At 57.1% G+C, this 26,386-nt stretch overlaps 1 protein-coding gene across 1 annotated transcript in view; it reads left to right on the top strand.

The window, feature by feature from the left end:
- LOC123753799 (transducin-like enhancer protein 4) overlaps positions 1-16,381 on the top strand; it is a 100,803-nt gene extending 84,422 nt beyond the window's left edge. Inside the window, exons 6-7 of the mRNA XM_069323931.1 lie at positions 13,247-13,939; positions 14,816-16,381. Coding sequence (XP_069180032.1) covers positions 13,247-13,939; positions 14,816-14,923 — 801 coding nt within the window. The 3' untranslated portion in view covers positions 14,924-16,381. The remainder of the gene's footprint in view (positions 1-13,246; positions 13,940-14,815) is intronic.
- Positions 16,382-26,386: the final 10,005 nt, after the last annotated feature.

The raw sequence follows: 26,386 nt of genomic DNA, 5'->3' as shown, positions 1-26,386 counted from the left end.
ACGAGCCTGTGAGTGAAGCTGCACTACGAGCCTGTGAGTGAAGCTGCACTACGAGCCTGTGAGTGAAGCTGCACTACGAGCCTGTGAGTGAAGCTGCACTACGAGCCTGTGAGCGCACTGACTGCACTACATGTGAGTGAAGCTGCACTACGAGCCTGTGAGTGAAGCTGCACTACGAGCCTGTGAGTGAAGCTGCACTACGAGCCTGTGAGTGAAGCTGCACTACGAGCCTGTGAGTGAAGCTGCACTACGAGCCTGTGAGTGAAGCTGCACTACGAGCCTGTGAGTGAAGCTGCACTACGAGCCTGTGAGTGAAGCTGCACTACGAGCCTGTGAGTGAAGCTGCACTACGAGCCTGTGAGTGAAGCTGCACTACGAGCCTGTGAGTGAAGCTGCACTACGAGCCTGTGAGTGAAGCTGCACTACGAGCCTGTGAGTGAAGCTGCACTACGAGCCTGTGAGTGAAGCTGCACTACGAGCCTGTGAGTGAAGCTGCACTACGAGCCTGTGAGTGAAGCTGCACTACGAGCCTGTGAGTGAAGCTGCACTACGAGCCTGTGAGTGAAGCTGCACTACGAGCCTGTGAGTGAAGCTGCACTACGAGCCTGTGAGTGAAGCTGCACTACGAGCCTGTGAGTGAAGCTGCACTACGAGCCTGTGAGTGAAGCTGCACTACGAGCCTGTGAGTGAAGCTGCACTACGAGCCTGTGAGTGAAGCTGCACTACGAGCCTGTGAGTGAAGCTGCACTACGAGCCTGTGAGTGAAGCTGCACTACGAGCCTGTGAGTGAAGCTGCACTACGAGCCTGTGAGTGAAGCTGCACTACGAGCCTGTGAGTGAAGCTGCACTACGAGCCTGTGAGTGAAGCTGCACTACGAGCCTGTGAGTGAAGCTGCACTACGAGCCTGTGAGTGAAGCTGCACTACGAGCCTGTGAGTGAAGCTGCACTACGAGCCTGTGAGTGAAGCTGCACTACGAGCCTGTGAGTGAAGCTGCACTACGAGCCTGTGAGTGAAGCTGCACTACGAGCCGTGAGTGAAGCTGCACTACGAGCGTGAGTGAAGCTGCACTACGAGCCTGTGAGTGAAGCTGCACTACGAGCCTGTGAGTGAAGCTGCACTACGAGCCTGTGAGTGAAGCTGCACTACGAGCCTGTGAGTGAAGCTGCACTACGAGCTGTGAGTGAAGCTGCACTACGAGCTACGTGAGTGAAGCTGCACTACGAGCCTGTGAGTGAAGCTGCACTACGAGCCTGTGAGTGAAGCTGCACTACGAGCCTGTGAGTGAAGCTGCACTACGAGCCTGTGAGTGAAGCTGCACTACGAGCCTGGAGTGAAGCTGCACCTACGAGCCTGTGAGTGAAGCTGCACTACGAGCCTGTGAGTGAAGCTGCACTACGAGCCTGTGAGTGAAGCTGCACTACGAGCCTGTGAGTGAAGCTGCACTACGAGCCTGTGAGTGAAGCTGCACTACGAGCCTGTGAGTGAAGCTGCACTACGAGCCTGTGAGTGAAGCTGCACTACGAGCCTGTGAGTGAAGCTGCACTACGAGCCTGTGAGTGAAGCTGCACTACGAGCCTGTGAGTGAAGCTGCAGTACAAGCCAGCGAGTGAATCGGTGTTGTGTGTATGGAAGCAGGAAGCCCCTGAAAGCTCCCTGGTAACACAGCCTGTAGGTGGAACACTCGCTTCCTGCAGGTAGAAGCCTGTCTCTATTGCCTGGCCTGCCTGCAGGTAGGAGCCTGGCTCTATTGCCTGGCCTGCCTGCAGGGAGATGCCTGCCTCTATTGCCTGGCCTGCCTGCAGGGAGAAGCCTGGCTCTATTGCCTGGCCTGCCTGCAGGGAGATGCCTGCCTCTATTGCCTGGCCTGCCTGCAGGGAGATGCCTGCCTCTATTGCCTGGCCTGCCTGCAGGGAGAAGCCTGGCTCTATTGCCTGGCCTGCCTGTAGGGAGATGCCTGCCTCTATTGCCTGGCCTGCCTGCAGGGAGAAGCCTGGCTCTATTGCCTGGCCTGCCTGCCTCTATTGCCTGGCCTGCCTGCAGGGAGATGCCTGCCTCTATTGCCTGGCCTGCCTGCAGGGAGATGCCTGCCTCTATTGCCTGGCCTGCCTGCAATGAGATGCCTGCCTCTATTGCCTGGCCTGCCTGCAGAGAGACTCTATTGCCTGGCCTGCCTGCAGGGAGAAGCCTGCCTCTATTGCCTGGCCTGCCTGCAGGGAGAAGCCTGCCTCTATTGCCTGGCCTGCCTGCAGGGAGAAGCCTGCCTCTATTGCCTGGCCTGCCTGCAGGGAGAAGCCTGCCTCTATTGCCTGGCCTGCCTCTATTGCCTGGCCTGCCTGCAGGGAGAAGCCTGCCTCTATTGCCTGGCCTGCCTGCAGGGAGAAGCCTGCCTCTATTGCCTGGCCTGCCTGCAGGGAGAAGCCTGCCTGCAGGGAGAAGCCTGCCTCTATTGCCTGGCCTGCCTGCAGGGAGATGCCTGCCTCTATTGCCTGGCCTGCCTGCAGGGAGATGCCTGCCTCTATTGCCTGGCAGGACTCGTGCAAGGTGCAGGTAAGGTCTCCGGGCTGCTCTGCTGGACCTGCTCTGGTGCATGTTGTGCCTGCCACTAATACACCAGCGAGTGTGTGTATGTTTAATGTGTACTTGGTGTGGTTAATGTTGAGCAAGGTGGGGGCGGACGCCAGTAGTGGTGGGAGAGGTATTTATGTACCACTTATTTCACTCCAGGTGTGTGTGTGTGTGTGTGTGTGTGTGTGTGTGTGTGTGTGTGTGTGTGTGTGTGTGTGTGTGTGTGTGTGTGTGTACTCACCTATTTGTACTCACCTATTTGTGCTTGCAGGATCGAGCATTGACTCTTGGATCCCGCCTTTCCAGCTATCGGTTGTTTACAGCAATGACTCCTGTCCCATTTCCCTATCATAACTAGTTTTAAAAGTATGAATAGTATTTGCTTCCACTACCTGTTCCCCAAGTGCATTCCATTTTTCCACTACTCTCACGCTAAAAGAAAACTTCCTAACATCTCTGTGACTCATCTGAGTTTCCAGTTTCCACCCATGTCCCCTCGTTCTGTTATTATTACGTGTGAACATTTCATCTATTTCCACTTTGTCAATTCCCCTGAGTATTTTATATGTCCCTATCATATCCCCTCTCTCACTTCTTTTCTCTAGTGTCGTAAGGTTCAGTTCCTTCAGCCGCTCTTCATATCTTCATATCCCGTGTGTGTGTGTGTGTGTGTGTGTGTGTGTGTGTGTGTGTGTGTGTGTGTGTGTGTGTGTGTGTGTGTGTGGTGCCGCTCCTGGTGCTTGGGAAGCACAAGCACTAAAAGTACTTTTTACACCAAGGAAACTGACCATTGTCCTTATTAATGGGTTACCTAAGGTGGTGGTCAAGATGTTGTGTTGTCACTGCCGCCACCACTGGCCCCCCTGCCACCACCACTGGCCCCCCTGCCACCACCACTGGCCCCCCTGCCACCACCACTGGCCCCCCTGCCACCACCACTGGCCCCCCTGCCGCCACCACTGGCCCCCCTGCCACCACCACTGGCCCCCCTGCCACCACCACTGGCCCCCCTGCCACCACCACTGGCCCCCCTGCCACCACCACTGGCCCCCCTGCCACCACCACCACTGGCCCCCCTGCCACCACCACCACTGGCCCCCCTGCCACCACCACTGGCCCCCCTGCCACCACCACTGGCCCCCCTGCCACCACCACTGGCCCCCTGCCACCAGCGCTGGCCCCCCCTGCCACCACCACTGGCCCCCCCTGCCACCACCACTGGCCCCCCCGCCACCACCACTGGCCCCCCTGCCACCACCACTGGCCCCCCTGCCACCACCACTGGCCCCCCTGCCACCACCCCTGGCCCCCCCCCCCCCTGCCACTCTGGCCCCCCTGCCACCACCACTGGCCCCCCCTGCCACCACCACTGGCCCTCCCTGCCACCACCACTGGGCCCCCCCACTACACACACAACAAGGGGGTGGTAGTGGGACCCCCCTACACACACACCAGGGGGGGTGGTGGTGGGACCCCTCCCTACACACACACCAGGGGGGGTGGTGGTGGGACCCCACCCCCTACACACACACCAGGGGGGGTGGTGGTGGGACCCCCCTCCTACACACACACCAGGGGGGGTGGTGGTGGGACCCCACCCCCTACACACACACCAGGGGGGGTGGTGGTGGGACCCCACCCCCTACACACACACCAGGGGGGGTGGTGGTGGGACCCCCCCTCCTACACGCACACCAGGGGGGGGTGGTGGTGGGACCCCCCCTACACACACACCAGGAGGGTTGGTGGTGGGACCCCCCCTACACACACCAGGGGGGGTGGTGGTGGGACCCCCCTACACACACACCAGGGGGGTGGTGGTGGGACCCCCCCCCTACACACACACCAGGGGGGGTGGTGGTGGGACCCCACCCCCTACACACACACCAGGGGGGGTGGTGGTGGGACCCCCCTCCTACACGCACACCAGGGGGGGTGGTGGTGGGACCCCCCCTACACACACACCAGGAGGGTTGGTGGTGGGACCCCTCCCTACACACACACCAGGGGGGGTGGTGGTGGGACCCCCCCCCCCTACACACACACCAGGGGGGGTGGTGGTGGGACCCCACCCCCTACACACACACCAGGGGGGGTGGTGGTGGGACCCCCCCCCCTACACACACCAGGAGGGTTGGTGGTGGGACCCCTCCCTACACACACACCAGGGGGGGTGGTGGTGGGACCCCTCCCTACACACACACCAGGGGGGGTGGTGGTGGGACCCCTCCCTACACACACACCAGGGGGGGTGGTGGTGGGACCCCCCCCTACAGACACACACCAGGCTCCCCCCCCCCTCACTAATGCGGCGTGTATCTTTAATGTTGAAGTCAGATGATGATAGGAGAGAGGGGGCGAGTGTGCGCTGGGAAGTGTTTGGGGTTTGTGTGTGTGTGTGTGTGTGTGTGTGTGTGTGTGTAATCTCTGGTGTTGCCATGTTGTGGAGTATGCAACTGTGCCATAGTGCCGGCTCAAGGGGGGATTTAGCGAGCATAGGAAGGTCCAAGAAGGCTATTAAAAGCCATTCTAAAGATCAGGTGTTGAGACGCGAGCTGTTTAACCCCTGGAGGACTACGCTTTCTTCGCCAGGGCTGAGGGACTTGTTGTAATGTGGGTCTTATGGGGAATGGTGGTTGTCTGGTAGTTGGTAGACTGGTAGAGGCTGCATCCATCTGGTAGAACTACCATCTGGTAGAACTACCAGATGGGTGGAGCCTCATTCATCTGGTAGTACTGAGAACGTGTATTCACCTAGTTGTGTTTGCGGGGGTTGAGCTTTGCTCTTTCGGCCCGCCTCTCAACTGTCAATCAACTGTTTACTAACTACTATTTTTTTCCCCACACCACACACACCGCAGGAAGCAGCCCGTGCCAGCTGACTAACTCCCAGGTACCTATTTACTGCTAAGTAACAGGGGCATTCAGGGTGAAAGAAACTTTGCCCCATTTGTTTCTGCCTGGTGCGGGAATCGAACCCGCGCCACAGAATTACGAGTCCTGCGCGCTATCCACCAGGCTACCAGGCCCCCAACGTGTGTGTGTGTGTGTGTGTGTGCCTCACTCACTCACTCACTCACACACACTCACACACTGCCCCAGCATGGAGGCGGTGCCGTGGCAGGAGGGGCCGCCAGCAGGAGGAGGGGCCGCCAGCAGGAGGAGGGGCCGCCAGCAGCAGCAGCAGGAGGAGAGGCCGCCAGCAGCAGCAGCAGGAGGAGGGGCCGCCAGCAGCAGCAGCAGGAGGAGGGGCCGCCAGCAGCAGCAGCAGCAGGAGGAGGGGCCGCCAGCAGCAGCAGCAGCAGGAGGAGGGGCCGCCAGCAGCAGCAGCAGGAGGAGGGGCCGCCAGCAGCAGCAGCAGCAGGAGGAGGGGCCGCCAGCAGCAGCAGCAGCAGGAGGAGGGGCCGCCAGCAGCAGCAGGAGGAGGGGCCGCCAGCAGCAGCAGGAGGAGGGGCCGCCAGCAGCAGCAGGAGGAGGGGCCGCCAGCAGCAGCAGGAGGAGGGGCCGCCGCCAGCAGCAGCAGGAGGAGGGGCCGCCGCCAGCAGCAGCAGGAGGAGGGGCCGCCGCCAGCAGCAGCAGGAGGAGGGGCCGCCGCCAGCAGCAGCAGGAGGAGGGGCCGCCGCCAGCAGCAGCAGGAGGAGGGGCCGCCGCCAGCAGCAGCAGGAGGAGGGGCCGCCGCCAGCAGCAGCAGGAGGAGGGGCCGCCGCCAGCAGCAGCAGGAGGAGGGGCCGCCGCCAGCAGCAGCAGGAGGAGGGGCCGCCGCCAGCAGCAGCAGGAGGAGGGGCCGCCGCCAGCAGCAGCAGGAGGAGGGGCCGCCGCCAGCAGCAGCAGGAGGAGGGGCCGCCGCCAGCAGCAGCAGGAGGAGGGGCCGCCGCCAGCAGCAGCAGGAGGAGGGGCCGCCGCCAGCAGCAGCAGGAGGAGGGGCCGCCGCCAGCAGCAGCAGGAGGAGGGGCCGCCGCCAGCAGCAGCAGGAGGAGGGGCCGCCGCCAGCAGCAGCAGGAGGAGGGGCCGCCGCCAGCAGCAGCAGGAGGAGGGGCCGCCGCCAGCAGCAGCAGGAGGAGGGGCCGCCGCCAGCAGCAGCAGGAGGAGGGGCCGCCGCCAGCAGCAGCAGGAGGAGGGGCCGCCGCCAGCAGCAGCAGGAGGAGGGGCCGCCGCCAGCAGCAGCAGGAGGAGGGGCCGCCGCCAGCAGCAGCAGGAGGAGGGGCCGCCGCCAGCAGCAGCAGGAGGAGGGGCCGCCGCCAGCAGCAGCAGGAGGAGGGGCCGCCGCCAGCAGCAGCAGGAGGAGGGGCCGCCGCCAGCAGCAGCAGGAGGAGGGGCCGCCGCCAGCAGCAGCAGGAGGAGGGGCCGCCGCCAGCAGCAGCAGCAGGAGGGGCCGCCGCCAGCAGCAGCAGGAGGAGGGGCCGCCGCCAGCAGCAGCAGGAGGAGGGCCGCCAGCAGCAGCAGGAGGGGGGGCCGCCAGCAGCAGCAGCAGGAGGGGCCGCCAGCAGCAGCAGCAGGAGGGGCCGCCAGCAGCAGGAGGGGCCGCCAGCAGGAGGGGCCGCGGCGGCTGCCTCACGCCGCGGAGACAACAAAGAAGTCCTCTTGGCCGGGCTCCACTCTACGCTCCCCCCTCCCCTCCCTCCCCCCCCCCCCCCCCGCGCCCTACTGCACCACGCCTCTAAACCGACCGCCTCGCTCCTGTGTTTGTCTTGATCTTTGTTGCTTTATTTGTTCCCCGCCGGCTTGACTCCCCTGCTTCTCTCCCCCGCTTCTCTCCCCCCCCCCATCCCCCCTTCAACCCCCCCCCTAGTGTGTTCTTGTTGCTGTTTTTATATATTACAACTTTTGCTTATCGACACTTTGTTTGTTCTTGTCTTTGTTTGTGTTCTTAGTCCCCGCCTGGGCGGGTGTGGCTCATCTTCATTACTTTACACTTGTTGGCATTGATCTCTAGAAGCCATTTGTTTGGCCTCTGCTGTCGTGTGTACTGGGGTGGTGGTGTGTACTGGTGCTGGGGTGGTGGTGTGTACTGGTGCTGGGGGTGGTGGTGTGTACTGGTGCTGGGGGTGGTGGTGTGTACTGGTGCTGGGGTGGTGGTGTGTACTGGTGCTGGGGGTGGTGGTGTGTACTGGTGCTGGGGTGGTGGTGTGTACTGGTGCTGGGGGTGGTGGTGTGTACTGGTGCTGGGGTGGTGGTGTGTACTGGTGGTGGGGGTGGTGGTGTGTACTGGTGGTGGGGGTGGTGGTGTGTACTGGTGCTGGGGGTGGTGGTGTGTACTGGTGCTGGGGTGGTGGTGTGTATTGGTGGTGGGGGTGGTGGTGTGTACTGGTGGTGGGGTGGTGGTGTGTACTGGTGCTGGGGTGGGGGTGTGTACTGGTGGTGGGGGTGGTGGTGTGTACTGGTGCTGGGGTGGTGGTGTGTACTGGTGCTGGGGGTGGTGGTGTGTACTGGTACTGGGGTGGTGGTGTGTACTGGTGCTGGGGGTGGTGGTGTGTACTGGTGCTGGGGGTGGTGGTGTGTACTGGTACTGGGGGTGGTGGTGTGTACTGGTGCTGGGGTGGTGGTGTGTACTGGTGCTGGGGTGGTGGTGTGTACTGGTGCTGGGGTGGTGGTGTGTACTGGTGCTGGGGTGGTGGTGTGTACTGGTACTGGGGGTGGTGGTGTGTACTGGTGCTGGGGTGGTGGTGTGTACTGGTGCTGGGGTGTTGGTGTGTACTGGTACTGGCGTGGTGGTGTGTATTGGTGGTGGGGGTGGTGGTGTGTACTGGTGCTGGGGTGGTGGTGTGTACTGGTGCTGGGGTGTTGGTGTGTACTGGTACTGGCGTGGTGGTGTGTATTGGTGGTGGGGGTGGTGGTGTGTACTGGTGCTGGGGGTGGTGGTGTGTACTGGTACTGGGGTGGTGGTGTGTACTGGTGCTGGGGTGGTGGTGTGTACTGGTGCTGGGGGTGGTGGTGTGTACTGGTGCTGGGGGTGGTGGTGTGTACTGGTGCTGGGGGTGGTGGTGTGTACTGGTGCTGGGGGTGGTGGTGTGTACTGATGCTGGGGTGGTGGTGTGTACTGGTACTGGGGGTGGTGGTGTGTACTGGTACTGGGGGTGGTGGTGTGTACTGGTGGTCGGGTGGTGGTGTGTACTGGTACTGGGGGTGGTGGTGTGTACTGGTACTGGGGGTGGTGGTGTGTACTGGTGGTCGGGTGGTGGTGTGTACTGGTGGTGGGGGTGGTGGTGTGTACTGGTACTGGGGGTGGTGGTGTGTACTGGTGCTGGGGGTGGTGGTGTGTACTGGTGCTGGGGGTGGTGGTGTGTACTGGTGCTGGGGGTGGTGGTGTGTACTGGTGCTGGGGTGGTGGTGTGTACTGGTACTGGGGTGGTGGTGTGTACTGGTGCTGGGGTGGTGGTGTGTACTGGTGCTGGGGTGGTGGTGTGTACTGGTACTGGGGGTGTTGGTGTGTACTGGTACTGGGGGTGGTGGTGTGTACTGGTACTGGGGGTGGTGGTGTGTACTGGTACTGGGGGTGGTGGAGTGTACTGGTGGTGGGGGTGGTGGTGTGTACTGGTACTGGGGGTGGTGGTGTGTACTGGTACTGGGGGTGGTGGTGTGTACTGGTGCTGGGGGTGGTGGTGTGTACTGGTACTGGGGGTGGTGGTGTGTACTGGTACTGGGGGTGGTGGTGTGTACTGGTACTGGGGGTGGTGGTGTGTGCTGGTGGTCGGGTGGTGGTGTGTACTGGTGCTGGGGGTGGTGGTGTGTACTGGTGCTGGGGTGGTGGTGTGTACTGGTGCTGGGGTGGTGTGTACTGGTGCTGGGGGTGGTGGTGTGTACTGGTGCTGGGGGTGGTGGTGTGTACTGGTGCTGGGGTGGTGGTGTGTACTGGTGCTGGGGTGGTGGTGTGTACTGGTGCTGGGGTGGTGGTGTGTACTGGTGCTGGGGGTGGTGGTGTGTACTGGTGCTGGGGTGGTGGTGTGTACTGGTGCTGGGGGTGGTGGTGTGTACTGGTGCTGGGGGTGGTGGTGTGTACTGGTGCTGGGGGTGGTGGTGTGTACTGGTGCTGGGGGTGGTGGTGTGTACTGGTGCTGGGGGTGGTGGTGTGTACTGGTGCTGGGGTGGTGTGTACTGGTGCTGGGGTGGTGGTGTGTACTGGTGCTGGGGTGGTGTGTACTGGTGCTGGGGTGGTGGTGTGTACTGGTGCTGGGGTGGTGGTGTGTACTGGTGGTGGGGGTGGTGGTGTGTACTGGTGGTGGGGGTGGTGGTGTGTACTGGTGGTGGGGGTGGTGGTGTGTACTGGTGCTGGGGGTGGTGGTGTGTACTGGTGCTGGGGTGGTGGTGTGTACTGGTGCTGGGGGTGGTGGTGTGTACTGGTACTGGGGGTGGTGGTGTGTACTGGTGGTCGGGTGGTGGTGTGTACTGGTACTGGGGGTGGTGGTGTGTACTGGTGCTGGGGTGGTGGTGTGTACTGGTGCTGGGGGTGGTGGTGTGTACTGGTGGTCGGGTGGTGGTGTGTACTGGTGGTAGGGTGGTGGTGTGTACTGGTGCTGGGGGTGGTGGTGTGTACTGGTGCTGGGGGTGGTGGTGTGTACTGGTGCTGGGGGTGGTGGTGTGTACTGGTGCTGGGGTGGTGGTGTGTACTGGTGCTGGGGTGGTGGTGTGTACTGGTGCTGGGGTGGTGGTGTGTACTGGTGCTGGGGGTGGTGGTGTGTACTGGTGCTGGGGGTGGTGGTGTGTACTGGTGCTGGGGGTGGTGGTGTGTACTGGTGCTGGGGGTGGTGGTGTGTACTGGTGCTGGGGTGGTGGTGTGTACTGGTGCTGGGGGTGGTGGTGTGTACTGGTGCTGGGGGTGGTGGTGTGTACTGGTACTGGGGGTGGTGGTGTGTACTGGTGGTCGGGTGGTGGTGTGTACTGGGGGTGGTGGTGTGTACTGGTACTGGGGGTGGTGGTGTGTACTGGTACTGAGGGTGGTGGTGTGTACTGGTGCTGGGGGTGGTGGTGTGTACTGGTACTGGGGGTGGTGGCGTGTACTGGTGGTCGGGTGGTGGTGTGTACTGGGGGTGGTGGTGTGTACTGGTACTGGGGGTGGTGGTGTGTACTGGTACTGGGGGTGGTGGTGTGTACTGGTGGTGGGGGTGGTGGTGTGTACTGGTGCTGGGGGTGGTGGTGTGTACTGGTGCTGGGGGTGGTGGTGTGTACTGGTGCTGGGGGTGGTGGTGTGTACTGGTGCTGGGGTGGTGGTGTGTACTGGTGCTGGGGTGGTGGTGTGTACTGGTGCTGGGGGTGGTGGTGTGTACTGGTACTGGGGGTGGTGGTGTGTACTGGTACTGGGGGTGGTGGTGTGTACTGGTACTGGGGGTGGTGGTGTGTACTGGTGCTGGGGTGGTGGTGTGTACTGGTACTGGGGGTGGTGGTGTGTACTGGTGGTCGGGTGGTGGTGTGTACTGGTGGTCGGGTGGTGGTGTGTACTGGTGCTGGGGGTGGTGGTGTGTACTGGTGCTGGGGGTGGTGGTGTGTACTGGTGCTGGGGGTGGTGGTGTGTACTGGTGCTGGGGTGGTGGTGTGTACTGGTGCTGGGGTGGTGGTGTGTACTGGTGCTGGGGTGGTGGTGTGTACTGGTGCTGGGGTGGTGGTGTGTACTGGTGCTGGGGGTGGTGGTGTGTACTGGTGCTGGGGGTGGTGGTGTGTACTGGTGCTGGGGGTGGTGGTGTGTACTGGTGCTGGGGTGGTGGTGTGTACTGGTGCTGGGGGTGGTGGTGTGTACTGGTACTGAGGGTGGTGGTGTGTACTGGTGCTGGGGGTGGTGGTGTGTACTGGTACTGGGGGTGGTGGTGTGTACTGGTGGTCGGGTGGTGGTGTGTACTGGGGGTGGTGGTGTGTACTGGTACTGGGGGTGGTGTGTACTGGTACTGAGGGTGGTGGTGTGTACTGGTGCTGGGGGTGGTGGTGTGTACTGGTACTGGGGGTGGTGGTGTGTACTGGTGGTCGGGTGGTGGTGTGTACTGGGGTGGTGGTGTGTACTGGTACTGGGGGTGGTGGTGTGTACTGGTACTGGGGGTGGTGGTGTGTACTGGTGCTGGGGGTGGTGGTGTGTACTGGTACTGGGGTGGTGGTGTGTACTGGTACTGGGGGTGGTGGTGTGTACTGGTACTGGGGGTGGTGGTGTGTACTGGTACTGGGGTGGTGGTGTGTACTGGTATTGGGGGTGGTGGTGTGTACTGGTACTGGGGGTGGTGGTGTGTACTGGTACTATGGTAGTGGTGGTGTGTACTGGTACTGTGGTAGTGGTGGTGTGTACTGGTAGACACGGTACTGGGTATCGTGACCACCACAGCACCCACAGACTGCAGTAGCGGGTGGTGGGGGTCGCCGGTACCCCCCAAGAGAGTGGTTATCGTGGTGCACGATAGCACCAGAGGCCACTTGAGTATTCATGGGGGTTTTAGTGGCGGGAAGATTGCGTGTGTGTTGAGTAGTGTGGTGTAGTGTTGATAAGCCGGCCTCAACCCCGCTCTCCGACCCCACCACAGCACCCGACACCCCCCGGACACGTGACCGGACATCCCCGGACATCCCCAGACATCCCCGGACATCCCCAGACATCCCCGGACATCCCCGGACATCCCCGGACATCCCCGAAGCATCCCCGGACATCCCCGGACATCCCCGGACATCCCCGGACATCCCCAGACATCCCCGGACATCCCCGGACATCCCCAGACATCCCCGGACATCCCCAGACATCCCCAGACATCCCCGGACATCCCCGGACATCCCCAGACATCCCCGGACATCCCCAGACATCCCCGGACATTCCCAGACATCCCCAGACATCCCCAGACATCCCCAGACATCCCCGACACAGTCGACCTTGTACCCAACGTGCCAGGTACTTCGTGTCTACCTTGGCTTTTACCGTTTCTCGAGTGAGTATTGGGTCTACTATTTTCGCCTGCATGATGGAGCTGTTAGCTCTTGGGCCTCGCTTGTGTAACATGGGAGGACTAAGGGGCGGAGAGGGCGAGGAGCCTCGAACCAGGGACGAACAATTCACCACGATGATTGTGTACACACTTTCCTGGAACTGGTTACTCTTGATGGCTTCTCTTCACCCTGGACATTGATGGCTGGAAGGTCTCAACTTCCTCCCTTCTACCCCATCAAGGTCGTCCCCCTCATCCTCAACCCCCCACCCTCCCTCACACGCCCTATCCACCCCCCATCCCTCCGTACCCTTCTTGATGGGACTATCCCCTTGAAGCCTTTTTCCTGTCCGCTGATAAGTTGTCGTTTCTTTCCCCCAAAAGCATTTACCACTTGGCGGTTACCGCCGCGAGGTCAGTCGCCATTGTTCTCCGTAAGAGCCGCTGCCACCACTGGCAGGGGTGGTGGTGGTGGTGGTGGCAGCGGCCTTGTGGTGGTGGCAGGGGAGGCAGTAGGGGGTGGTGGTGGCAGGGGCGGTGGCAGGGACCACATCAGTATTCAGGAGGGCGGCTGGGAGCGGCCTCAGACATGGGGCGCTTCGCGGATGGGATTATTGCAATTTGGAGTGATGGTCGGGCGAGGGTGCATGTGGGGCCGGCTGCTGTATGTGTGATGACACCACGCCACCCAAACTGGTGCCCGGTTCACCGCCTGATTGGGCTGTTGGGGCTTGTTCCCCTGTCACCAGCCCGCCCCCTAACACCACACCCAACTGCCCACCTCACTCATAGACGCTATTTTGTACGTACTCATTTTATGAGGCTTATCTCACATTAATATGCTCGTGTCTTTTGTTACAGCAACGTGATAGTTACATTCGGTCAGTGAAGCTGCTGCCTGATGGGCGGACGCTACTGGTGGGCGGCGAGGCGTCCACACTCAGCATCTGGGACCTAGCGACGCCCACGCCCAGAATCAAGGCGGAACTCACCTCTGCGGCACCAGCATGCTACGCCTTGGCCATCAGTCCGGACTCGAAGGTGTGCTTCAGCTGTTGCAGTGACGGCAACATTGCCGTGTGGGACCTGCACAACCAAACGCTAGTCAGACAGTTCCAGGGCCACACAGACGGGGCGTCGTGCATCGACATCTCCCCTGACGGCACCAAGTTGTGGACAGGCGGCCTGGACAACACAGTCAGGTCGTGGGACCTACGGGAGGGTCGTCAGTTACAGCAGCACGATTTTACCAGTCAAATCTTCTCCCTGGGTTACTGTCCCACCGGCGAGTGGCTCGCCGTTGGCATGGAGAGTTCCAATGTGGAGGTCCTCCACGTCAACAAACCGGACAAGTACCAACTCCACCTTCACGAATCTTGCGTCCTCTCCCTCAAGTTCGCCTCGGCTGGCAAGTGGTTCGTGTCGACTGGGAAAGACAACTTGCTCAACGCGTGGCGCACCCCCTATGGTGCCTCCATCTTCCAGGTGAGTCCTGGCACTGTTACTGCCTCTACAGTGTACCTTGTTACACTGCTGACATTACCCAGGTGATCATAAGGCTATTGTGTACATATTCTTGGATTTGATTCACATTCTTAGGCTGCTCACTATACTAGTCATCATTAGCCATACTGGTGGTAAACACGTCATCATTAGCCATACTGGTGGTAAACACGTCATCATTAGCCATACTGGTGGTAAACACGTCATCATTAGCCATACTGGTGGTAAACACGTCATCATTAGCCATACTGGTGGTAAACATTAGCCATACTGGTGGTAAACACGTCATCATTAGCCATACTGGTGGTAAACACGTCATCATTAGCCATACTGGTGGTAAACACGTCATCATTAGCCATACTGGTGGTAAATACGTCATCATTAGCCATACTGGTGGTAAACACGTCATCATTAGCCATACTGGTGGTAAACATTAGCCATACTGGTGGTAAACACGTCATCATTAGCCATACTGGTGGTAAACACGTCATCATTAGCCATACTGGTGGTAAACATTAGCCATACTGGTGGTAAACATTAGCCATACTGGTGGTAAACATTAGCCATACTGGTGGTAAACACGTCATCATTAGCCATACTGGTGGTAAACACGTCATCATTAGCCATACTGGTGGTAAACATTAGCCATACTGGTGGTAAACATTAGCCATACTGGTGGTAAACATTAGCCATACTGGTGGTAAACACGTCATCATTAGCCATACTGGTGGTAAACACGTCATCATTAGCCATACTGGTGGTAAACAACATTAGCCATACTGGTGGTAAACAACATTAGCCATACTGGTGGTAAACATGTTTACACAATTTTACAAATCAAAATATTTTCTCCCTCAGTCGAAGGAGTCGTCGTCGGTGTTGAGTTGCGACATCTCTGCGGACGACAAGTACATCGTGACGGGCTCCGGCGACAAGAAGGCCACCGTCTACGAGGTCATCTACTAGACCATCAACACTTCCCGGATTTGGGATCGGAGTTTCCCAAGCTTGAAGTCCACTTCATCAGCTTTATGGCAAGCTCTTGAGCCGAGACTCACGCCATCAGACCCTGGAGGGTCCTTGGCCAACTTGTCATCGTTCAAAGCTTTAATTAGATTTTCTGTGGTGAGAAGTCATCGCTGGAGATCCAATAGGAGTCAAGTGACATTATCCGTGTGGTCCCTTACAGCTTCACTGTTTTAAATTCACTTGTACTTGTCCAAAATTAACATTTAAAATATCATAAAATATTTATAATAATGATTTCTCTATGAACCTCAGTGAGGAATCATTTTAAGTATAGTGACTTGCTCACCAGAGGTCAGCACTAGGAAGTAGCGATCACCAAACACTTAATGTCGACACGTGACTGTCACCACGTCACCCACCGCCACTCTCCTCATCCTCGCCCGACAGTTCCAGGCTTTGAGGATTTCCCAAACTACAAGATCTCGTTTCAAAGTCTCTCGAATTGTGTGGAGTGACTCGTCTAATATCTCCTACACTGAGTACTGAGTACTGTGTACTGAGGATGGCACAAGAGGATGTCAACCATCCAGTACTGTGCTAAGATGTGCTCAAACGTATCCAGAAGCGAGATGAAGCAAGCCGTGTTGAACCTTCTTGTCACCTAGGTATCAGAAAATATATCGTAACAGTATGCTGGAGTGATGAAGAGTTAAGGTAACGAGACTGTGGAGGCGAGTTATGTGGTGTGTGTGTTGAGGGCGAGTGGACATGGCCCGAGCCGTGTTTACAGCGGCGGGGGCCGCCCCACACTCCCCCGTCACCACCAGGGGGCCGCCCCACACTCCCCCGTCACCACCAGTGGACCGCTTGTCGCAGGGACACTGAGTGAGCAGGAACAAGGAAGGTCAAGAGTGTCGGGGAATGTCAAGCTGATGGCAAGTCAGAGTGTGGGAAGCTGGTGCAGTGTTGTTGGCTGAGCAATGCGTCAGGTGAGAGTGACACTATACTGGGGACACTATAACTGTGCTTCACAGTATTGCTCAATACAGACATCTGGGAAAATGGTTGTCATAGTGCAAACATGAGATGCAAGAAAGGAGAGTGTGTGGGCGCAGTGATTGTGAAAACACGCTGTAATATGACACGTACAAGCAATACCTATTTTTGCACACCAATACTTGTGGTGGTGAGGTGGGGCCGCCGAGTGCTCCTGGCCGCGCCACTCTCAAACATTGTCAACTGCAGAAAACATACTGAAAAACACACATTATTGGGCATGAAATATAACCTGTGAACCTCGTGATGGTGCTTGCGGGTCATTAGCCTTAATAATGGCAAGAAAAGCCTATTATTAAGATTTTGTTTATCTTGGTGAAACAAATTAAGTCATTCCTCACCAGACGAATAGAAAGTTGTTTTGGGGCGAGTGTTTATAATTAAAATTAGACTAGCAGGTGAGACTGTTTGATTTTTGTATTCCTTTATCCTAGCCATGAAGGAAGCGAGAGTATAGTGACTGACACACACGGGCGCCTCGGCTCCCGCCTGCCTCCAAAAACAATGTAATTTTTTTTTTTGGTTTATTTATAAATTTTGATAAAGAAATATTATATGTGGGAATGTGACATGCTGGTGTAGTTTTAAACAATCAAACAAGGATCGTTGACGATTGCTTTGTTGCGTCTGTGATAAAGTTTATGAAGTAATTTTGACGTTAGTGTTGTGGAGGTGCTGAGCCGGCCAGAGGGGGGGGGGGGGGAGGAGGGAGTGGGGAGTGCTCCGTGAGAAGTATGGGGTTCCGGTAGGTGCTCCTTGGACCCCCCCCCCCCCTCCCTCTTCCCCTGAAGTTCCACAGTGACTCACGTTCCCCAGAGCGCGCGCGCGCGCCTGCCTGCCTGCCTGCAAGGTCACTCAACTGGTTTTGCAAAGAGGATTTCACCGGCCTCCAATTTTCATGTTACTTTTTATTTTTATTCATTCATTGCCACATTTGGTATGGCGTTCATTAGGGAGAAGATTATGTAGAGAGTAATGGTGTGAGAGCCGCGGTGAGGCGCCCCAGTTGAGTGGCTGAGGGAGGCAGCCGCAGCAGCCGCAGCAGCAGCAGCAGCAGCAGCAGCAGCCGCAGCAGCAGCCGCAGCAGCAGCCGCAGCAGCAGCCGCAGCAGCAGCCGCAGCAGCAGCAGCCGCAGCAGCAGCCGCAGCAGCAGCCGCAGCAGCAGCAGCAGCCGCAGCGACAGCAGCAGCCGCAGCAGCAGCCGCAGCAGCGGCAGCAGCAGCCGCAGCAGCGGCAGCAGCAGCCGCAGCAGCGGCAGCAGCAGCAGCAGCAGCAGCAGCAGCAGCAGCAGCAGCCGCTCTTATACAAGTTGTGGGAATTCTGAATCTTTACTGAATGTTGGTTATCATGGGACGACCCCCCCCCCCCGACCACAGAACCCCCCCCCCCCCCCGACCACAGAACCCCCCCCCCCCCGACCACAGAACCCCCCCCGACCACAGACCCCCCCCCCCGACCACAGACCCCCCCCCGACCACAGACCCCCCCCCCGACCACAGAACCCCCCCCCCCCCCGACCACAGAACCCCCCCCCCCCGACCACAGAACCCCCCCCCCGACCACAGAACCCCCCCCCCGACCACAGAACCCTCCCCCGACCACAGAACCCCCCCGACCACAGAACCCCCCCCCCGACCACAGACCCCCCCTCCCCGACCACAGACCCCCCCTCCCCGACCACAGACCCCCCTCCCCGACCACAGACCCCCCCCTCCCCGACCACAAACCCCTCGCCCCCCCCCCCCCCGACAACAGACCCCCCCCCGACAACAGACCCCCCCCCGACCACAGAACCCCCCCGACCACAGAACCCCCCCCCGACCACAGAACCCCCCCCCCGACCACAGAACCCCCCCCCGACCACAGAACCCCCCCCCGACCACAGAACCCCCCCCCGACCACAGAACCCCCCCCCCCCGACCACAGAACCCCCCCCCGACCACAGAACCCCCCCCCGACCACAGAACCCCCCCCCGACCACAGAACCCCCCCCCGACCACAGAACCCCCCCCCCCGACCACAGAACCCCCCCTCCCCGACCACAGACCCCCCCTCCCCGACCACAGACCCCCCCCTCCCCGACCACAGAACCCCCCCGACCACAGAACCCCCCCCGACCACAGAACCCCCCCGACCACAGAACCCCCCCCGACCACAGAACCCCCCCGACCACAGAACCCCCCCCCCGACCACAGAACCCCCCCCCCCGACCACAGAACCCCCCCCGACCACAGAACCCCCCCCCCCCGACCACAGACCCCCCCTCCCCGACCACAGACCCCCCCTCCCCGACCACAGACCCCCCTCCCCGACCACAGACCCCTCGCCCCCCCCCCCCCGACAACAGACCCCCCCCCCGACAACAGACCCCCCCCCGACCACAGAACCCCCCCGACCACAGAACCCCCCCCCCGACCACAGAACCCCCCCGACCACAGAACCCCCCCCCCGACCACAGAACCCCCCCCCGACCACAGAACCCCCCCCCCGACCACAGAACCCCCCCCCGACCACAGAACCCCCCCCCCCCCCGACCACAGACCCCCTCCCCGACCACAGACCCCCCTCCCCGACCACAGACCCCCCTCCCCGACCACAGAACCCCCCCCCGACCACAGAACCCCCCCCGACCACAGACCCCCCCCGACCACAGACCCCCCCCCGACCACAGACCCCCCCCCCCGACCACAGACCCCCCCCCCCGACCACAGACCCCCCCCCCCGACCACAGACCCCCCCCGACCACAGACCCCCCCCGACCACAGACCCCTCGCCCCCCCCCCGACCACAGACCCCTCGCCCCCCCCCCCCCCCGACAACAGACCCCCCCGACAACAGACCCCCCCGACAACAGACCCCCCCGACAACAGACCCCCCCCGACAACAGACCCCCCCCGACAACAGACCCCCCCCCCGACAACAGACCCCCCCCGACAACAGACCCCCCCGACAACAGACCCCCCCCCCCCCGACAACAGACCCCCCCCCCCCGACAACAGACCCCCCCCCCCCGACAACAGACCCCCCCCGACAACAGACCCCCCCCCGACAACAGACCCCCCCCCGACAACAGACCCCCCCCCGACAACAGACCCCCCCCCGACCACAGACCTCCCCGACCACAGACCCTTCGGCCCCCCCCCGACCACAGACCCCCCCGACCACAGACCCCTCGCCCCCGACCACAGACCCCCCTCCCCGACCACAGACCCCTCGCCCCCGACCACAGACCCCCCTCCCCGACCACAGACCCCTCGCCCCCTCCCGACCACAGACTACCCCCCCCCCCCCCGACCACAGTCGGTGTACACACCTGACTTCATTAAGGCCGTCAGTGATTGTCATCTTCAGTAAATGTCTCAGAAGTCAAGCCGAGGATAAAAGGCTTGAGAAACTAAAGAAGGCTCCACCACTCGTGGGCCGTGTGGCTCTGAGGGGCGCTTAATGGCTGCCAACCTCATCATTGTTAATCTCAGGTCAATTGCAGATGGTTTAGCATCCCCTCCAGGTAGGAAGGGTGCGTGCGTGCGAGCCCGCGCACTGCCAGCGTGCGTCTCCGCCACTCACACTGACACTCACACCGACACTCACACACCTCGCCTCACATCCATGTAAATAATTTCTCAGGTGGATGAGGGCGCGTGCTTTGGTGGTGCCCGGCGCACGAAACCCTTACATCACAGCTCTCCTGCCACACACATTGTAATAAACTCAACTACTACACATCAGTGGTCCTAAACACACATGTGAAGGTTGACCAGATTTGAACTGAACTTCTCTTTAAAAGCATAAGTTACCATCTGTTTTTTAAAATGTGTTCAAGCGAGTCTATTGAATTTGTTAGCCACTGAAGTCCCCCTAAAAGCAATGTTGTTTCTCAAGACTTTTATCTCTTCACAAAGTTGACCATTATGCAGTTCACAGTTAAGATGTTCTCGTGTCCAGGAGGGAAATTAGCCTTTTTCTGCTATTTTATACAAATTGAAAAGACGTGAAGCCAATATACGGGAGACGTCACTACTATGGCGCCCCTCCCTCGTCTGTGGCACGGGGCCCTTACCTCGTCTGTGGCACGGGGCCCTTACCTCGTCTGTGGCACGGGGCCCTTACCTCGTCTGTGGCACGGGGCCCTTACCTCGTCTGTGGCACGGGGCCCTTACCTCGTCTGTGGCACGGGGCCCTTACCTCGTCTGTGGCACGGGGCCCTTACCTCGTCTGTGGCACGGGGCCCTTACCTCGTCTGTGGCACGGGGCCCTTACCTCGTCTGTGGCACGGGGCCCTTACCTCGTCTGTGGCACGGGGCCCTTACCTCGTCTGTGGCACGGGGCCCTTACCTCGTCTGTGGCACGGGGCCCTTACCTCGTCTGTGGCACGGGGCCCTTACCTCGTCTGTGGCACGGGGCCCTTACCTCGTCTGTGGCACGGGGCCCTTACCTCGTCTGTGGCACGGGGCCCTTACCTCGTCTGTGGCACGGGGCCCTTACCTCGTCTGTGGCACGGGGCCCCTCCCTCGTCTGTGGCACGGGGCCCTTACCTCGTCTGTGGCACGGGGCCCTTACCTCGTCTGTGGCACGGGGCCCTTACCTCGTCTGTGGCACGGGGCCCTTACCTCGTGTGGGTAATGCACCTGACCGTGACCACAATACCCCTGCGACCAGACACACGGGTGCAGCACCCACTGGTGCTGAGGGTGAGGGCCAACTGTGGGTGCTGGAAGGTGATGGTGCCAGGGCCTTGAGGGCCATCACCCTCGCTGGAACACCATCCCCTCTACTCGCACGTCTCGCCGCCAGAAACTAAGGTGGCTGAAAGCTGTGGATATCGTCACTACGCAGAACGTAAACAAATAAAATACAGGTTCATGTAGAGAAAGTTATTCATTCTTATTCAGTGTGTGCCATTATCCGGAGTTTCAGTAAAGTGTTTATGTGCAATATATCCGACACTTTTATTAACCCCCTTTATTGTGTATATTTAATAATACCAAGAACTTTCTTGGACCAAAAAATCACAATACTTATCAAAGTTGTTTTCTGTCAAATATGAGTCAATACGTATGAACGTGTATGACATAATACACTAATGAGCTCAGACCCACACAGCTCCGAGACATCTCACGCACAGATTTGTATTTTTAACTCTGGAAATACTTCCAATGAAAAATTTGCATAATGTATATCCCAAAAGGTAAACCATTAATACAATCATACACCAAGTGGAAAGAATTGTAAACTAAAGCCTACAAGCCCCGACTAACTGTAAATATGTAAATGTTAAAGTACACAGATGTAAATGAGTGTTATGAGAACGCCCAATGTAAACACAGCGCCGGTCCCGCCAGTGTTCCCCAACGTCATGAAACTGTCCTACTAAAGTGCCCTTACCCTAACCTACCAGAGGACCCAAAACAGAAAACGGGACAGCATGCCAAGGTCGCCAGTGGCTTCCATTTTCCAGTACAAGTTTTGGCCTTACGTGGACTATACGTCAAAATGCGACGTACATTATGAGGAAGGGTTGGACACACTCCCATGGAGACTGGTACAATTATGGAACTGTCGAGATATTTGAAGATTTAATAATGATACTGGCATGGAGTGTGGGTATGGTGAAGGACTGGGAGTATGGTGAAGGACTGGAGTATGGTGAGGGACTGGGAGTATGGTGATGGACTGGGAGTATGGTGAAGGACTGGAGTATGGTGAGGGACTGGAGTATGGTGAAGGACTGGGAGTATGGTGAAGGACTGGGAGTATGGTGAAGGACTGGGAGTATGGTGATGGACTGGGAGTATGGTGATGGACTGGGAGTATGGTGAAGGACTGGGAGTATGGTGATGGACTGGGAGTATGGTGATGGACTGGGAGTATGGTGAAGGACTGGGAGTATGGTGATGGACTGGGAGTATGGTGATGGACTGGGAGTATGATGAAGGACTGGGAGTATGGTGAAGGACTGGGAGTATGGTGAAGGACTGGGAGTATGGTGATGGACTGGGAGTATGGTGAAGGACTGGGAGTATGGTGATGGACTGGGAGTATGGTGAAGGACTGGGAGGAACAAAAGTCGTCAGTGAAGCACTTGTTCCGGAAGTGTTCAGACGTCGTCAGTTGAGTCGTGTGTAAACTACTTCACCCTCAGCCCGTCCTCCAAACAAAGATCCAAAAGTGATTCCATGCACCCGCCAAACCCCCTGTTTATGAATGAAAAGCGGTTTACACACGACTCAACTGCTGACGTTCGAACATATCCGGAACAAGTGCTTCACTGACGAATTTTGTTCGAATCACAACGCTATAAATGCTTCACCCACGTACTACAAATACAAATAATCGCCAGCAGAACCTACACACCTAACCTAACCTATGCCTATATATGCACAATATGCTAATATATTATAATATTAATTTATACTTGAGAAAATTACCGTTTTGAATGAACAGCATATTAAAATTTATGAATGCGTCTGTGGGGTCGACCGCTGGATGTAATGGACTTGAGTCGAGGACGGGTTGTCACCCTGCAGCCCGTCCTCCAAACAATGACCCGAATTCCATTCCATCCAACCGCCAACCCCCCAGCTGTTAATGAATGAAAAACGGTTTACACACGACTCTCAACTGACGACGTCCGAACACTTACGGAACAAGTGCTTCACTGACGACTTGTGTTCGAACTGTAACACCACTATAAAATAAGTACTAAACCAATAATGTAAACACTACTACTTATCCTGAGTAACACTTCCTATTGGTTGCACTTGGTAACACTGTTATTGAACACTGTAATAGGAGCTGACATATGATGGTTACACCGGAACCAAAGGTACACTGCCAACAAGGAAATGCTACACAGGATTAAATACGCTGCCACCATCTGCCTTTGACCATTGAGACTATATCAAGCAACGAGGCAAGAAACATTGCTTGACTTGGAGAGTACTTTCTATGACTGTAATTAATTATGGGACGGTTGTCAGCCAACTATATCCAAAAGGCTAAGAGGCTTCAACAATTAACACAGACGGGAAATTTAACACGAGTTTATTGAGACCAAAATTATGCTAATCACGACTTATAAATCCTACTCTAACACTGGCCAAGAGTTAAGAAATTTAGACATGGAACAAAACCCTCAGAGATCACACACATTACCTTAAGACCTCTGTCTCTCCCTGGCTGAGATGTTCTTCACAGACCCGCTCTCGATCCCGGTGTCCCGCACTCTGTCTCTAAGTCTCTACAGGACCAATATATATACACCTCAATATATATACAGGTGGCCTCGTAGCCTGGTGGATAGCACGCAGGACTCGTAATTCTGTGGCGCGGGTTCGATTCCCGCACGAGGCAGAAACAAATGGGCAAAGTTTCTTTCACCCTGAATGCCCCTGTTACCTAGCAGTAAATAGGTACCTGGGAGTTAGTCAGCTGTCACGGGCTGCTTCCTGGGGGTGGAGGCCTGGTCGAGGACCGGGCCGCGGGGACACTAAAGCCCCGAAATCATCTCAAGATAACCTCGAAAAAGGGGGAGGGGAAGATTTGCTGTTGCTACCTACACTAAAGATGCAAGAGGTCGGGCCACACATGCACAAACACTCAAGAATTTTCAATTAAGCTTGTTTGACATTCACCATACACTCTTCAAGAGAGGAGTTATTAATTACGTGTGTGACTGACCTCTGACCTGGCTGAAAGAGGGAGATCCATGGATGTTTACACATAAGAATCTGGGGTCTAATTCCCTTGCAATGTTTGACAAGAGTATCACGAAATATTACATACTTGAAACTATGCTGACTAAGACTAACCCAGGAATTTTTTTAATCAACATACAAGATAATCCGGAGGTCATCTGGGCTGACCTCTTGGAGAAGGCTTCCCTGGCTGTGAGCTCTTAGGGGGGGCGGGGGATTCATGGGTGTTACAGAACCACAACGCTGTAAATGCTTCACCCACGTACTACAAATACAAATAATTGCCAACAGAACCTAAATACCTAACCTAATCAGTGCCTATATATGCACAATATACTAATATAATATTAATTTATATTTGAGAAAATTCCCGTTTTGAATGAACAGCATGTAAAAATTTATGAATGCGTCTGTGGTGTCGACCGCTGAATGGAATGGACTTGAGTCGAGGACGGGTTGACAATTCTCTAAATGCTTCACCCATATACTTCAAATAGAAATAATTGCAAACAGAACCTAAATACCTAACCTATGACTATACATAAAATTTTTACGTATAATAATATATATGAGAACAAACCAATTTATAATATATAATATGTTAAAATGGCCGAATGCGTCAACGGAAGCCGGCCGCTGCTTTAACCATCCTAGTGAGAGCACTGGTTGCAGATAAATACGAATGAGTTTGGGTGGATACAAACAGGTGCTGCTGTAACGAACAAGTAAGGAAGTAAAAGGCCTGAAAATGGATCTTTAATAAAATGGGAAGAACAGACTCTGAAATAATTAAAACCTTAATACTCGTGAGGTTAATCTCCAGCCTTAATCTCCACTTGTGTGTCCCATGACGAGCAGCGTGGCACCCTTGACCCCTAATGGCCAGGCTTACCCGCCCTGGTAACTACCCACACCTTGTTACCCCAGAGTGGCAGTATTACACCCGTGATGACTTACAAGAGAGCAATCATCATCTTCCCGTAAGACACAACACGAGGGGGGGGGGAGGGTTTAAACAGCGAGAAACGGGAAACAGGAAAATGAGTTAACAAGACGAGACAAGGATGTGTTCCAAGCACATCCAGGTGGATCAGCTTCAAGCTTAGTACTAAACACATCCAGGTGGATCAGCCACAAGTTTAGTACCAAACACATCCAGGTGGATCAGCCACAAGCTTAGTACCAAGCACATCCAGGTGGATCAGCCACGAGCTTAGTACTAAACACATCCAGGTGGATCAGCTTCAAGCTTAGTACCAACCACATCCAGGTGGATCAGCCTCAAGCTTAGTACCAATCACATCCAGGTGGATCAGCCTCAAGCTTAGTACCAATCACATCCAGGTGGATCAGCTTCAAGCTTAATACCAACCACATCCAGGTGGATCAGCCACGAGCTTAGTACCAAACACATCCAGGTGGATCAGCCACAAGCTTAGTACCAATCACATCTAGGTGGATTTGCCACAAGCTTAGTACCAATCACATCCAGGTGGATCAGCCACAAGCTTAGTACCAATCACATCCAGGTGGATCAGCCTCAAGCTTAGTACCAAGCACATCCAGGTGGATCAGCCACAAGCTTAGTAACAATCACATCCAGGTGGATCAGCCACAAGCTTAGTACCAATCACATCCAGGTGGATCAGCCACAAGCTTAGTACCAATCACATCCAGGTGGATCAGCCTCAAGCTTAGTACCAATCACATCCAGGTGGATCAGCCACAAGCTTAGTACCAATCACATCTAGGTGGATTTGCCACAAGCTTAGTACCAATCACATCCAGGTGGATCAGCCACAAGCTTAGTACCAATCACATCCAGGTGGATCAGCCACAAGCTTAGTACCAAACACATCCAGGTGGATCAGCCACAAGCTTAGTACCAATCACATCCAGGTGGATCAGCCACAAGCTTAGTACCAATCACATCTAGGTGGATTTGCCACAAGCTTAGTACCAATCACATCCAGGTGGATCAGCCACAAGCTTAGTACCAACCACATCCAGGTGGATCAGCCTCAAGCTTAGTACCAACCACATCCAGGTGGATCAGCCTCAAGCTTAGTACCAATCACATCCAGGTGGATCAGCCTTAAGCTTAGTACCAAACACATCCAGGTGGATCAGCCACAAGCTTAGTACCAATCACATCCAGGTGGATCAGCCTCAAGCTTAGTACCAACCACATCCAGGTGGATCAGCCTCAAGCTTAGTACCAAACACATCCAGGTGGATCAGCCTTAAGCTTAGTACCAACCACATCCAGGTGGATCAGCCTCAAGCTTAGTACCAATCCCATCCAGGTGGATCAGCCTTAAGCTTAGTACCAAACACATCCAGGTGGATCAGCCACAAGCTTAGTACCAATCACATCCAGGTGGATCAGCTTCAAGCTTAGTACCAACCACATCCAGGTGGATCAGCCTCAAGCTTAGTAACAATCACATCCAGGTGGATCAGCCACAAGCTTAGTACCAATCACATCTAGGTGGATTTGCCACAAGCTTAGTACCAATCACATCCAGGTGGATCAGCCACAAGCTTAGTACCAATCACATCCAGGTGGATCAGCCTCAAGCTTAGTACCAATCACATCCAGGTGGATCAGCCACAAGCTTAGTACCAAGCACATCCAGGTGGATCAGCCACAAGCTTAGTACCAAACACATCCAGGTGGATCAGCCACAAGCTTAGTACCAATCAC

The sequence above is a fragment of the Procambarus clarkii genome, chromosome 13, assembly GCF_040958095.1.
Source record: "Procambarus clarkii isolate CNS0578487 chromosome 13, FALCON_Pclarkii_2.0, whole genome shotgun sequence".
Taxonomy (NCBI): Eukaryota; Metazoa; Arthropoda; class Malacostraca; order Decapoda; family Cambaridae; genus Procambarus; species Procambarus clarkii.
Note: the sequence above shows the minus strand (reverse complement) of the source record. Positions and strands in the feature narration are given on the sequence as shown.